Source organism: Salvia miltiorrhiza, chromosome 2 (assembly GCF_028751815.1).
Source record: "Salvia miltiorrhiza cultivar Shanhuang (shh) chromosome 2, IMPLAD_Smil_shh, whole genome shotgun sequence".
Lineage (NCBI taxonomy): Eukaryota > Viridiplantae > Streptophyta > Magnoliopsida > Lamiales > Lamiaceae > Salvia > Salvia miltiorrhiza.
The window spans coordinates 39,845,742-39,858,804 of NC_080388.1; the positions used below are offsets into that span (position 1 = coordinate 39,845,742).

Here is a 13,063-nt window from a genome sequence, read left to right on the forward strand (position 1 = left end):
AGGAGGAGGAGGAGGCAATGCCGGTTGGATAGGAGGGGAACGGCGCGGCCGCCGGTGCTGCATGTGCAGCGACTGCCCACGGTTGTGACTGCGAAGAAGGAGGGGGATGAGAGAGATAGAGAGCAGAGGCGAGAGAGGAAGACGCCAGTGGTGGTGGTGCCCTTCGTCGGGGAAGAAGAAGGCTGTGTCGGCGTGTGTCTGTGTGTATGAGATTGAGAGAGAGAGAGATACGAGAGTGAGGGAGAGAGAGAGAATAGGTTGGACCGAGTTTAATTAATGTGTTGGGCCCTTGTTCTTCGGCCCTGGATTAATTATACATTGGGCTCAATATTTTTGGATTAATAATTAAAAATTCGAGTTGGATTATTTTTGTGGTTAATTTAAGTAATGAACTTGCTTAATTATTAATCAATGTAATTATTGCATCATAATTTTTATGTGCATATAATTAAGTGAATTATATGTTATGTGATTAAAGTATATAAATGAAATTATATTATGATTTTGAAAGGAAAATATTTGTGCATTGAAATTATTTTTAAGTTAAGTTTTAAGAAAAGTCAAGCAAGGGTATGTTGGTGCGAGAACTTGATTTTTACGATGTTAAATAAAGTGAGTTTTTTAAAACCCGAGCATAGCGAATTGAAATTTAGTGTAGCCTTGCTTTTCTCTTAATTAAGACTTGTATCACGTAACCTATTAAAATTAGATTGTCTTTTGGCTCAGTTCACAAAGAGTATTAGCATTGCTTTTTCCGAAACGAGTTATGTTTGAAATTCAGGCTTTGTTTAATTTCAAAAATTATGTTTGAGTTATATGAACGTGCAAATGTTTTATGAACTGCTTATTATCTATGAAAATATTTTCTATTCATGCTTTCTATCAGTTTAATGATCTTTCTTAATCGATCAAAATTCTCGAGGTGACCTAACGCGTCTCAAGAGAATAGTGTACACAATGTTAGTAGTGCGGTGGGTTGATCGCCATCATGTGCTAACAAGCTTAGAGGCGTTATAAGGATGCTTGTCTGGATGTGTTCCGAAGCACAGTTAAGACCATTGATCCGTTCGGGTGTGTCCTGAGATCAATAAATGGAGAAAAGTAAGCGATCCGATGGTGACTAGAGGTCTGGGATCATAAAGAGTAATTGTAGAAACGTGTTAAGTGTGTGCACGTGAAGTAAAATATTTTGGTATTACTTAGAAGTGACTTTACTTTTTAAAACCTTCTAAGTCATACTTCATGAGCATGGATAATAGGTTTCGAAAATATTTTATTAAATGTTTATAAAATGCATTACCGACTGAGTACACTAGTACTCAACCCAAAATATTTTCAAATATTTTCAGGTTGATCGGTTGGTGCAGATGGGGCTGAGTTGAGGCTAGAGTTTCATGTTGTCTTTTGCTTCCGCTAATGACTACCTTTTTATCTTATCTTTCAATTCCCTAAACTAAGAATTTCTATTATATGGAGCAATATTATCTTGTTGAGCTTAGACTCTTAACTCATATTTCTATTAATGAAGCTATCGTTGATTATGATCAGAGTCATGAAACTAAACTTATGCGATTATGATAGTTTGAATATTGTCAATTGATTGGCATCACTCAATGCCTTTTATTTTATCTCTTTAGATTATGAATAACCAATTTAAAAGGGTAAATTGTAAAGTTTATTCAGCCCAGTCAAGTTTTCTCATTATTTTTCTATTGGGAAACCAGTGCGTTACATTGTGAATTTACAACCAACATTAGAGCGATTCAGTTGTGAATTCATCGAGATGGTTGTGAATTCTAGTTTAAAAACTCTAATTCACAACCAGCACTAGCAATTCAGTAGTGAATTCATCAAGCTGGTTGTGAATTCGAGTTTTAAAATTCGAATTCACAACCAATACTAGTAATTCGAGTTTTAAAAATATTAAGAATATAAACCCACCTCGTAACAATTTTCGATCAATGGCAGATTAAAAAATACACCAACATTTTCAATAAGTCCGACATCAGTAAAACAAAAAAAAGTCGATGTTCCACACCATCAAAGGCATCGTCCACCACATAAAAAGCCATTTTTTTCAGGGCATATTTGATATTTTTGAGTTATTTCTTTTTTTGCTTTTCGGTTGTTATAGAAAAAGTTATAAAACAAATTCTGAAAATCATTGTTGCTCCGCCAAAAAGTGGTGTTGGGACACAAAAAGATATCCTACTAAGTTTTGATGATAACAAAACCATTAGAGTTGCTTCGCTTGTCTTTGTCTCAATTGCAGGTCCAAAGGTTTCAGTTCTCACAGGCATTGACTAGAGTTACAAAGACTTTAGATCAAGTGGACAAGGAACCAAAGACTGAAGATCAAAGACAGCTCAACTAAAGAACGCCTCACTGAAAGGACACACATCGACTGGAAGTCTTCAGTCATCAGTCGTAGATGATCACACAACTCAACATCAGCATTAAACTGAAGACATCTCAAATACCAGTCGACATTATGCATCTAACTGAAGAGAAGAGTACCGGACACGTTGCATTTAATGCTCAAGTACAACAACATTAAATGCCAAAGATTTGAAGATCGTCCTTGCAAGTACGAGAGTTTTCCTTTATTTGTGAAGATGCAGAAGCACCATACTCCAAGGACAAGATAATTCAAATGCTATCAAAAGGAGTATCTGAAGATTGCCACCTCAGCCAAGAAGCGACATCTTCTCACAACGACAGAAATCCTGAAGACCATCTCTCCAACGGATCTATTCAAGACTTCGCCTATAAATAGAGCTTAAGGATCAGCTGCAATCTTCACCGATTCGAAGACATACGCTGAAGCTCTGCTGGAGTAAAGAGCCAGCAATTCCATAGATAGATTTCGAATCGAAGAAGAGAGTAAACCACGTTGTAAAATCAGTCTAGCTGATCACCTAAACTATCTTATTTGTCTAGTTTAGTGCCAGAAAACTAAACTGGTAGGTCTCTTGGCACCCGGTAAGCCAAGTGGTTGTTGTTTAGTACCATGAAACTAAACTAGGTAGGTTACCTTGGTACCGTCAAACCAAGAGGGGGTCCAGCTTAAAGGTTCTGGCTTCAATTACCTTAGCATTAGCTGATTGGACACGACAGTGTCAAGGCGTGCTAAGTGTTAAAACCAATTCAGTTGGATTGGTAGGTTTGCTGTGCACCTCTAAGCATTAGCCCAGAGAAGTTTGTCAGACAAATTATCTGGGTGTGGATGTAGGGGAGATGTCTCAGATCCACGTTAAAATCCTTGTGTTCTTTACATGCTTTCAGTTATTTCCTTATATATGCTTAACTGTTTTCAACTGAACTGGATTAACTGAAAAGTGAAACTAAGAATTTTACAAAAGACAAACTTCTTTCTAAAGGCTATTCGCACTAAGATTATTTTCCGCTGCTGAGTTATTAATCCTACTGACTATGATTAGTCAGAAAGATTAATAACTCTGCTCTGTTTACAAACTAAGACTGAAGCCTTTTCTAGACATCAGTCAAGCCCAGCGCTCAACTGATGTCAATCCACTGAAGAATCTTCAGTTTCAGTCTACAACCTATTTCTAACTGAAATCTGGTTTAGTTTGTTTATGCTTTGCGAAAAATAGCCCACTGGTGTATTTCCTCCTCCCCCCATACACCAGTCAGTCAACCCTCCGGGATCCCAACAAGTGGCAAAACTATGGTACATCGGTAAGAATCTTACCTCAAGAATGAGAAAAATATATTTGAAAAGTTTTGGTATATCGGGAGAAAAGTTTGTGTGTAGAATGAATATCTTCTATGTTATTCTGTATGAAATTATTAATTCCTTCATTTTGGACTCTAGTATTTGGATTTACAGAGGAAATGATCTCATCTATAAAAGAGTTTACTCAAATTTTTGGGAAAAAATGATTAAGAAAATCCAAAAACTAAAATAATTTTTGGAATAGATACATCGGTCCTAATTATTGAAATGATCAAATTATTGAAGGATTGAATCAATGGAAATTGGTTTGTAGAGGCTAAAATCTACAATTGAGGATGATGTCTGTACGTCTGGATCAATTGGGCACTAGCAACCTGTCAACACAAGAACACGTAAGAGCACTAGGTTGAGCACCGGGAGGGGGTATCGACCGTAGAGCCTCCGACGCTCAAATCAGCAACGAAATAGCAAAATTAAATGATAAGCTAAATGAAATAAAAGAGAAAGATAGGTTGGAATTCGTGGTTCTTCCAAGCTGTCGGCGGCGTCGGAGGGTGGAAACGGTGACAGCTTCCGATTGGGAAGAACGATCAGCCTGGCGGTAGTGTAGAGAGAATTCAAGGAGTAGAGAGCAAGTAGGATTTTTTCGTGTCCCCTTTTGATGACCTAGCCGGGCTGTTTATATAGTGGATATCTAGCAGTCTGGCCTCATCAAGACTTTTATCCCCCAGGTTGTTGTGATTTGGACGGGATCACAAAGATTTGACCACGTCAGCTTTGGTGGGAGACGTGTTTTAGGGTTTGACGGCTGGGTCTGACAAACTTGTCAATCTAGGTTGACACAAACCCTTGGACCGCATGCGATATATCCAGCTTGGTTGTGGATTCAAGTCGATCTATAGATTTTCAGGCTAGACGAACCAATCTGTTTGACTGATTGGGCTTTTTAGGGTGGGTCGTGTCAGATTGGCGAGCTAGCTTGACAGGCTTAGGCTGAGTGTGAATTATTCGGCCTGACCGTTTGGATAAGTTGGATATGAAGTGAGATAGTCAGCCTAGGTCGGCCCAGGTAGATCTTGCAATAAGTATAATTTGACTTATCGGGCTGGACGAACAAGTAATTGGGTTAGCCTAGTCATCGCTCTAAGTTGGTTCGAGGTTTGTCGGGTTAGACTGACCGGATTGTTTGTCTAATTAGTCCAGCTTGAAATGTTAATTGGGCTTGAGCCCCCCACTACAGTTGACGAATTTTATCCACTACAGTTAGCCCCCCACTTTACAATTAGAATTTTCTAATTGGAGAGTTAATTGATTATAGCCTTTCTGTATAGGTGGGGATATCAGGCTGTCTTTGTCGGTAAAGCCAATCGGTTGTAAAAAGTCAATTGCTAGCCAGCTTGAAAAATTATCGCAACAGTAGATGACGTGAACCTATTTTGAATAGCAGCCGATGTAGGCTGAATCCGTTTGCCAACATAAATTTTAGTGTTTTGCCAGTTTGAGAATTTTCACAGAAAGAACACAGCTTGTAGTTTTTAGGTTGCTTCACCTACTTGGAATTTATTTTACACTTGTTATGTCGAAAATAGACCAATGGTCTTGAACTTTATGTTGCGATGACTAGAGACCAATGGTCTGGAACTTTATGTTGCGATGATGTTTACTTCCTTAGAGATACAGGTTGATGTTGTTCGTGTAGACGAGTCATCATTAGCGGCTTGTATCTCGCAAGGTGTTAACATCACGGGGCAGGCTGGAACATGTTGATTTGAGGTTGGTGGCTGCACTCCGGAGAGTTACCTACATACCTCTTGCAAGGATGAAGCCAAATGTAGTTCTTGGACCGGACTGGGCTCCGTAGAGTTGCTTACATACCCTTTGACGGGATCAAGTCCGATGTAGTTCCGACTTGGCCTGGGTAAAACTGTTAGTAATGGTGATAAACATAACGAAAAATGCAAAAGTAAAATGACCAAATAAAAAGTTTAGAAATGATACGATCAAAGATGGATGGCGTTCCAACTGTTGCCGATGTCACGCCCATCTTTATCCTGCAGTTTGTAAGCGCCATTTCCGAACACCTTGGTGATCAGGTATGGTCCTTCCCAGGTTGGACCTAACTTGCCAACTCCGATTTCCTTAGTGTTTTGAAATACACGTCGGAGCACCCAATCGCCCAACTTGAACGTCCGAGTGCGAACATGCCTATTGTAGTGTCTGACGATGCTTTGTTGGTAGGATGCAAGTCGTAGTCTTGTTGTATCTCTCTTTTCATCCAGCGTGTCGAGCTCGTGACATATTGCTTGGTCGTTCTGGCTGTCTAAGCCGATCTCGGTCCTAGCGGTGGGCACTTTGCTTTCGGTTGGAATGACTGCCTCCATCCCATATGCTAGTGAGAATGGAGTTTCTCCCATCGAGGTTCTGGTGGTCGTTCGGTATGACCAAAGCACTCCAGGCAGTTCGGCGGCCCATAAGCCTTTGGCTTTTTCGAGCCTTTTCTTCAAGGTGTTGACTATCGTCTTGTTGGATGATTCAGCTTGGCCGTTCGCCTGGGGATATCTAGGTGTTGAGAAGTTGAGCTTGATGTTCCAAGATTCACAGAAGTCTTGGAAGTCGTTGTTGATGAATTGGGAGCCGTTGTCGGTCACAATCTCCCTTGGTACTCCATATCGGCATATCACATTCTTCCATATGAATCATTTCACCTCTTTATCCTGAACTTTGTGAAATGCTTCAGCTTCTATCCACTTGGTGAAATAATCTGTTACGACCAGCATGTACTCTAGTTGTCCAAGTGCCTTGGGTAGTTTTCCCACGATGTCCATCCCCCACTTCAAATGGCGACGTGACTGAGATCAATGGTTCAGGTGGAAGGTGAGATATCTGGGCAAACCGTTGACATTTGTCACATCGTTTGACGTAGTCGGCCGAATCTAATTTTATTGTGGGCCAATAATATCCACTTGTTAGAGCTCTGTGAGCTAGGCTTCTCCCGCCGGAATGGTTCCCGTATTCTCCATCATGTAATTCGGCCAAGACCATTTCTGTTTCTGCATGGTGAATACATTTTAAATATGGACCAGAGTATGATCGTTTGTACAACTTACCTCGAATGATGGAGAATCGGGCAGACTAAGCCTTTATTCGGCGTGCTTCATTCTTGTCGCTCGGGAGTACGTCTTGTTCTAGGTATTCTAGTATTGGAGTCATCCAGGTACGTCCGTCTGATATGTTGGACACCTGTTCTTCTTCTTGTTTCCAGAATTCTGGCCATTGAAGGTAGATAACCGGAATGGTTTTGGAGGCGATAGTTTGGATGGAGGAGCCCAGGTTGGCTAAGGCATCCGCGTGGCTATTGTCTTCTCTAGGTACCTGGCTGACTGTGAACTCCTCGAAGCTTGACTGCAACTCTTTCACCTTGGTCAGGTAGGCTGTCATCTTGTTGTCCTGAGCCTGGTAGGTTCCTTGCATTTGATTTACTACCAGTTGAGAGTCGCTAAAGACGTTGATCTTCTTGGCTCCCAACTCCTTGGCCAAGGCAAGACCGGCTAACATTGCTTCGTATTCGGCTTTGTTGTTGGTTGCTTTGAATCCACATCTGACTACTTGTTCCATTTTATCACCTTGGGGTGATGAAAGGACTATCCCGAGTCCACTTCCATGTCTGTTACTCGATTCGTCCACAAAGAGCTTCCACGCCCCTAGCGTTTCGTCCTCAGTGAGGCAGCATATCTCTATGTCTGCCTGTATCGAAAGGTTAGGCGTAAAATCATTTATAAAGTCAGCTAATACCTATGATTTTAGCGAAGTACGCGGCTTGTAAGATATGTCGTATTCGCTTAGCTCGACCGCCCACTTGGTCAGTCTACCAGACAGCTCCGGTTTATGAAGGATGGCATTCAAAGGATATGTGGTGAGGACCACTATCGGATGACGCTAAAAATAAGGACGGAGTTTCCTTGCTGCATGGACAAGTGCAAGGGCTAACTTTTCCAACAGGCTGTATCTTGTTATCGCATCTAGCAATGATTTGCTGACGTAGTAAATTGGCGACTGCTTGCCCTCATCATCCCGAATAAGGACTATGTTGACCGCTGTTTTCGATACGGCTAGGGCTGTCAAAATGGGACGAAAATGGCCCGGCCCGATGGGCTCGCCCGGCCCGCCCGTAGTTTTGGCCGGGCTGGGCTAGGATTTCCATGGCCCAAAAAAATCGAGCCTCCCTGGCCCGGCCCATGCGGCCCGCCGGGTCACCCGGCCCGCGGGCCAAAAAGCCCGCTGGGCTTCCGGGCCTAAATCGGCCCGTCAGTATAGAAGGTGAAAATTTCAAAAAATTATATCTCCTCCCAAATTCCAATCGGCCAATCCCAATGAACCCAACTCAATCTAAGTCAATTTCTTCAATTGACGACAATGACGAGTCGAAGTCTAACATAGGATTTAAATTAGCAATCAACAATCAATATTAAATTATTTTTACTTGAAAGATTTATTTATTTTTTATTATTTTTTGTGGTTGTTATTTTATTCCAGTTGATTTAATTACTGTATTAATTAATTTGTGAATAAATCGTTTTCAGTTTTTGTTGTTTTTGCAATTAGTTTTTGTTTTTTTACTTGTATTCATATTATTTACATTTAGTTTTAGTCATATTTGTTTACATTTAATTTTAGTCAATTACGTAATTTAGATGTAGATTGTTTAAGGCCCTTTTTGTTTCATCGAATTTGTCTTCATTTTTTTCTTTAAATTTGAATTAATTTATTAATTTTTGGAACTAAAAAGAAAAAGAAAAAAAATACAAATTTTGGCCCGTTTTGGCCCGACCCGCCCGGCGGCCCGTATAGGGCCAGGCTGGGCTTCATTGTTCAAGGCCCGCTGAAATTTTGGGCCGGCCCGACCCGGCCCAAAAAATTGCCTAGGCCCGCTGGGTTGGGCCGGGCCGGCCCGGCCCGCAAGGTTTGACAGCCCTAGATACGGCTAGATACATGTATAACGTTTCACCATCTTTTGGTTTGGATAGGAATGGCGGCTTTGTTAAATATTGCTTCAGCTGACTGAGTGCTTCTTCACATTCTGGTGTCCATTCAAACGTTTTGGATTTTCTCAACGTGTTGAAGAAAGGGTGACATCGCTCTGATGATCTCGAGATGAACTGGCTAAGACTACCCACAGTCGTGACACTCACCCAACCCAACCTTACTTCACTTTTTAATAAAATATTCATTTCTCTCCCATCCACCTACACAACCCACAACCTAACATAATTTTTACTCCCAATGGTGACACCAACCCAACCTACATATTTTTTATTTTCTCTTTATTTTTAAATTATCTTAATATCTAAAATAAAATATAAATTTAAATTAAATATTTATTTATTATATTTAATAAATAAAATATTTTTTTTTTAAATTGTAATTATATTATATTTAAACATTGTCATATCTTATAATTGATATTTAACTCAATCACAAAGGAAGATTACAAGAATTAAACACACAACTGAAATTAAATATATCAAAGTATAATACGTGAAATTTAAAAATACAATTAGAAAATACAAATTACATATTTAATTGTCAGTGCCAAAATTTTCCCATATGTGCTCAATCAAATCACCTTGAAGAGTCCTATGAGCTTCTCTATTGCGAAGTTGATCTCTAGTAGTCATATAAGTAGACAAGCTCGCAATACGTTCAGTAGAATAGCGAAAATGTTCGTCATCTTCTGTTTGTACTCTTGTAGGTGTATCCATAAAAAATTATGTTGGATCATAATAATTTTGGTAGGTTTCTCGTTCATCCTCGACTATCATATTATGCATGATGATACAAGCCATCATAATTTTTCCCATCAAAACTTTGTCCCAAACAAGACATGGGCGTCGTAGAAATGCAAATCGAGCTTGTAGGACTCCAAATGCTCGCTCAACATCTTTTCGGACAGACTCTTGGTGTTGAGCGAACAACTTGTGTTTACGGATCTGTGGGGAAGTAATTGACTTGACAAATACAGCCCATGAAGGGTATATACCATCAGTTAAATAATATGCCATATCATAATGACGGCCATTCACTACGTAATTAACCTTTGGTGCTCGACCTTCTAAGACATCATTAAAAATAGGAGATCGATGGAGTACATTAATATCATTACACGAACCTGGTGTTCCAAAGAACGCATGCCATATCCACAAGTCGTATGAAGCAACAGCTTCCAAAATGATCGTTGGTTTTTCACTTCTCCCAGTATATTGGCCGGCCCATGCATTAGGACAATTTTTCCACTCTCAAGGCATGCAATCAATACTGCCAATCATGCCTGGGAAACTACGTTGTTCTCCAACATAGAGCAGCCTTGCCAAATCTTGTTCATTAGGCCTTCTAAGATACGTACCACCGAAGCAAGATAAAACACTTTCCACAAAATGGACTAAAGCATCTCTTGTAGAAGATGAACTCATTCGCAGATACTCATCGACAACATCGGAAGATGTCCCATACGCCAACACCCTCATGGCTCCAGTACATTTCTGCAATGATGAAAGACCTACTCTGCCGGTGGCATCTCGTCTCTGTTGAAAAAACTCATCATTAGCAGTAACAGCTTCCACTATTCGAATGAATAGCGATTTCTGCATGCGAAATCTCCACCGGAAGATTTCTGGAGTATACGTTGGGCTGTCACTGAAGTAGTCGTTGATCAAACGCGCTGCACCAAACTCGCGTTCCTTATCACAATATCTCCCGTTGGCTGTTGGAATTTGATTTCCTACAATCAGATTATGATTGTTTATGATCATATTTTGGATGATGCTATCAAGTTGACGATTTTGCTGATAAACTCGTTCTTCCCATTCATCAAGTTCATTGGAATGGGAAACATCATAACTTGAGTCTGAATCAACTGAAGAGTTTTCATTCACAGACATATTTGTATGAGAAATGGAAAAATAATAGGGTGGAGGTATACTCGAGCAAAGATTGAGATGTGTTTGTGTTTTATTGAGATGTGTTTCATCTGGCATTTATAGACTAATATTGAAAAGTGGGATAACAAGTGCATGTGACTGCACTTAAAGCTTTGTCATTTGGGAACCTAACGGATCCAATGCTATTCAAGTTTACATGAAATGACAAGTGCATGTGGATAGGAAAAAATGACAAGTGCATGTGACTGCACTTAAAGCTTTGTCGGAATTGGTCTTTGTCATTTGGGAACCTAACGGATCCAATGCTATTCAAGTTTACATGAAATGACAAGTGCATGTGGATAGGAAAAAATGACAAGTGCATGTGACTGCACTTAAAGCTTTGTCAGAATTGGTCAAATGCTTTGGGAACCTAACGGATCCAATGCTATTCAAGTTTACGTGAAATATAATTTTTCATTAATTAAACATAAAACAAGTACATAACACAATTTGCGAAAACTAAAATCAGACAAATAGAAAGCACACAAATTAAAAGCACACAAATAAAAAGTACATAAACTAAAATTACATAGAAAGCACATGATTAAAATACATTCACTCTCCAAACACAATTTTAGTTAGTTGACGTTTCATCTCTTCGTCTTCTGGAGATAAGTGATCTTTCGCCAACAATTGAAGTAACATTTTTTCTTTCATCTTCATTGCGTTTCTTTGCAACTTCTCACGCTCCAGTTCGATTCGAGTCATTATTAACTCAGCTTCGGCATCTCTAGTGAGTCTCATTGTACGAAGTTCTGCAGCAACAGCAGATTCATGAGTAGATTCAGATTGTGAGACCTTACATTTTCCTTTCCTTTTTGCCTTATCTCTTCCAATGGGACGAGTCGCAGTTAACTGTTCAGATGTTGGAGTTTCTGGATTAGAAGGGATAGAAAATCCCCCATCTTCCGAAGTCTTTGATCTTTTCGAACTGCCACCACTTTCCTGGTCATCAGCATCTTCACTTTGACGACGAAAAACATGGGTGGTATCATGAACATTCCACTTGGGATGTTTACTCACAACTTCATTAAATACAACCAAATCTAGAAACCTATTTCCACCTGCTGCGTAAATGGAATGAGCTTCTTTCTCAACATCGTTGTCGCTCATGCCACTCCTTCTTCGAGCATTTGTTTCCCTGCAAGCAGCAACCCATTTGTTTCCATTTTCGTTAAGACGTTTCCAGTGACCTTTCATCGATTCAATGTTTCGTTCGTTGAGCTCATTTGGATTTTCTGCTTGGGTGTTGTGATACAATTTATGAACACGTGCCCAAAGCGATTCCCCTCTTTGATTTTTTCCTCGAATGTTATCTTCGCTAGCATAGATCCAAGATGACATAAGGGCAACATCTTCCTTCACACACCAAGCTACATTTTTTGCCCCTTTATGATTTTTGTTTGGGCGTTGTTGAACACCCATAAACAAATTACGGGAGACATTTTCTGGTGTGGAAATTCTTTGAGATGTAGGAATCTGACTTAAATTTGGAGAAAATTGAGATTCATAAAATTGAGAATTTGGTTGATTTTCGAAATTTGGAAAAAAATGAGGAGTCGGATAAGATGAAAAATTTGCAGAATCTTGAGGATTAGGATAATATTGGGAGTTTTGATGATTTTGAGAATTTGGATAATAGTAATTGGGATAATTTGGATTAGGGATGTAAACGAACCGAATCGAATCGAATCGAATATCATTATATTCGATTCATATTCGTAAAAGTAATTGCATATTCGAATCGGTATTCGAATATATTTCGAATCATATTTTACTATTCATATTCGATTCGTATACTGATTCGTGAATAGTCGAATCGAATCGAATATTCTTTTCATTTTTTTACAAGTGTATGTTATACAATTTAAATTGAATATTTTATTCAAAATTCCTACTATTTAGTTTAATTCGAATATATCCAATTCGCGTTTTAATAAAGAAAAATTCTAAAACAATATTTCAAATAATATGGAGATCACGCACATTACATTTACTTAAAAATTCAATAATATATGCTAAAAATATATTCTTCTGTTTCAAAATCCAACTCCCAAATTATAATACAAGCCTAATATTCAAAAGTTTGGATAGCATAAGTAAGCATTTGAATAAAGCAAGCATTAATAAGAACTCTTATATAACACTTCAAGAAACAGAAGTACGTCATAGCACTTCAATTAACTAGAATTATTTGAATAAATAAAGCAAGCATGCGAATGCTATCAACAATATTATTATTGCAATTCACTTTTATTTTAATAATTATTATTATTATTTATTTATTTTACTTTAAATCTATTTTATTATTTGTTTTTTAGTATATATATATATATATCGAATATTTTCTAATACCAAATCGAATATCGTGATTCTCGAATCGTATTCG

At 38.9% G+C, this 13,063-nt stretch overlaps 1 protein-coding gene and 1 pseudogene across 1 annotated transcript; both read right to left on the minus strand.

Moving 5' to 3' along the window:
- Positions 1-9,291: 9,291 nt before the first annotated feature.
- Positions 9,292-10,632, minus strand: LOC131008440 (uncharacterized; annotated as a pseudogene).
- Positions 10,633-11,229: 597 nt separating this feature from the next.
- LOC131008441 (uncharacterized) lies at positions 11,230-12,099 on the minus strand. The gene has a single exon (XM_057935320.1). It carries the CDS (start codon positions 12,097-12,099, stop codon positions 11,230-11,232), a length of 870 nt encoding a protein of 289 aa, XP_057791303.1.
- Positions 12,100-13,063: the final 964 nt, after the last annotated feature.